We start from the raw sequence: 2,017 nt of genomic DNA, 5'->3' as shown, positions 1-2,017 counted from the left end.
GCAAGAGAGGAGACTGTGCTGATTTGGTCATGTGATGTGTATGCACGAGGACAGCTGCATAAAGAAGTGCTGAGCTCTAATTGTGGAGTATACCTGTGGAAGGGGTAGACCCAGGAAGATGCGAGACAAAGTTGCAAGAAAAGATCTTTGGATGCTGAGCCTCACTGAGGAGATGACAGGCGACCAAGAGATGTGGCGATTTGCTGTTCTTGATAAGATACATCAAGGTAAGTAAAACCACTGCCTTCAATGCATACGGGCTTGTCCTTTGGGTGCTGGTGTCACTTAAAAAGCCCTTGTGCCAGTGCTGGGTTAATACACTTGTGCTGGTGCTACGTAGAAGTACTTGTGCTGGTGGCATTGTAAAAAGCACCTAGCGCATTTTGTTAAGTGGTTGGCATTAGGAAGGGCATCCAGCCATAGAAACCGCCCCTCAACAGACAATTGGAGTCTGGACAGTTCTCTGCTTGTCAGCTCCATATCAAACTGTCCAACCCATGCCAGCATGGAAAGAAAACACTAAATGATGATGATGATAATAAGATTTTTTTAAACATCGAATGGCTATGAAGGGTTCATCTGAGTAAAATAGGAATCAAAGGGGCCATAGCTAAAGAATCATTGAGAATCATATGAACAAAAAATGATGGCAATGGCGGTAACAGCAGCACCAACGGCAACAACTGATAATATTACATTATGGCCAAGTTCAAAGTTAAAAGCCAACAGGCGCAGGAGTGGCTGTGAGGTAAGTAGGTTGCTTACCAACCACATGGTTCCGGGTTCAGTCCCACTGTGTGGCACCTTGGGCAAGTGTCTTCTACTGTAGCCTCGGGCCGACCAAAGTCTTGTGAGTGGATTTGGTAGACGGAAACTGAAAGAAGCCTGTCGTATATATGTATATATATATATATATATAAATATATATATATATATATATATATATTTATATATATATATGTGTGTGTGTGTGTGTGTGTGTGTTTGTGTTTGTCCCCCTAGCATTGCTTGAGAACCGATGCTGGTGTGTTTACATCCCCGTAACTTAGCGGTTCGGCAAAAAGAGACCGATAGAATAAGTACTAGGCTTACAAAGAATAAGTCCTGGGGTTGAATTTCTCGACTACAAAGGCGGTGCTCCAGCATGGCTGCAGTCAAATGACTGAAACAAGTAAAAAGAGTAAAAAAAAAAAAAGAGTAAAGGCACACATATACATGATATCTTAATCTTTTATCTTTTACTTGTTTCAGTTATTAGACTGTGCCCATCTTGGGGTACCAGCTTGAAGAATGGCACTGCCTAGTTGAATGAACCAACCCCAGTACTTGTAGGGTTTTTTAAGCCAGGTATTCATTCTATTGATCAGTTTTGCAGAATTGCAAAGTTACAGGGACGTAAACACACCAACACTGGTTATCAAGTGGTGGAGGGAGCCCAAAGACACACACACACACACACACACGACAAGGTTCTTTCAGTTTCTGTCTACCAAATCCACTCACAAGGCTTTGGTTAGCCTGATGCTATATAGTAGAAAACACTTGCTCAACGTGCCACACATTACAACTGTACCTGGAACCATGTGGTTGCGAAGCAAGCTTCTTACCACACAGCCACTCCTGTGCCTGTATCAATAATGATATTATAAAAACATGAGTTAACTGTCCATTTTGCTATTGTTTAATATAAGTTAAAAAAAAATAAAATGTATCAGAGGTGGCCTTTTTTTTTCGTGTTTCATTTTTGTTTTTATTTATACTTACACAAGTTAGAAAAACTTTGGCTCCACAGAAAGGCCATTTGCGAACAACATTAAGGTACATGCGCACACAATCATTAACACTTCGACCACGCAGTGCAGCCCATCTTTCGTAGATTGTGTTTACTAAGGTTCTGAAAAACAGGAAAAAGAAAAGAAAAGAAAAAAGAAGTTAATTAAACTTGAAATGATTAGTTGATTAGTAGTATTTAAGTCACTTAGAAATCAAGCTCTCATTTTATGTAGGAAATCCCCCC

At 40.5% G+C, this 2,017-nt stretch overlaps 1 protein-coding gene across 1 annotated transcript in view; it reads right to left on the bottom strand.

Annotated features, from left to right (window-relative positions):
• The window catches only part of LOC106876746 (pleckstrin homology domain-containing family H member 2), a 101,379-nt gene that overhangs the window by 46,926 nt on the left and 52,436 nt on the right, over positions 1 to 2,017 (bottom strand). Inside the window, exon 2 of the mRNA XM_014925433.2 lies at positions 1,765 to 1,894. Within this exon, the coding sequence (XP_014780919.1) occupies positions 1,765 to 1,894 (130 nt within the window). The remainder of the gene's footprint in view (positions 1 to 1,764; positions 1,895 to 2,017) is intronic.

This window comes from Octopus bimaculoides, chromosome 6 (assembly GCF_001194135.2).
Source record: "Octopus bimaculoides isolate UCB-OBI-ISO-001 chromosome 6, ASM119413v2, whole genome shotgun sequence".
Classification (NCBI taxonomy): Eukaryota; Metazoa; Mollusca; class Cephalopoda; order Octopoda; family Octopodidae; genus Octopus; species Octopus bimaculoides.
This window is presented reverse-complemented; position numbering and strand designations above follow the sequence as displayed.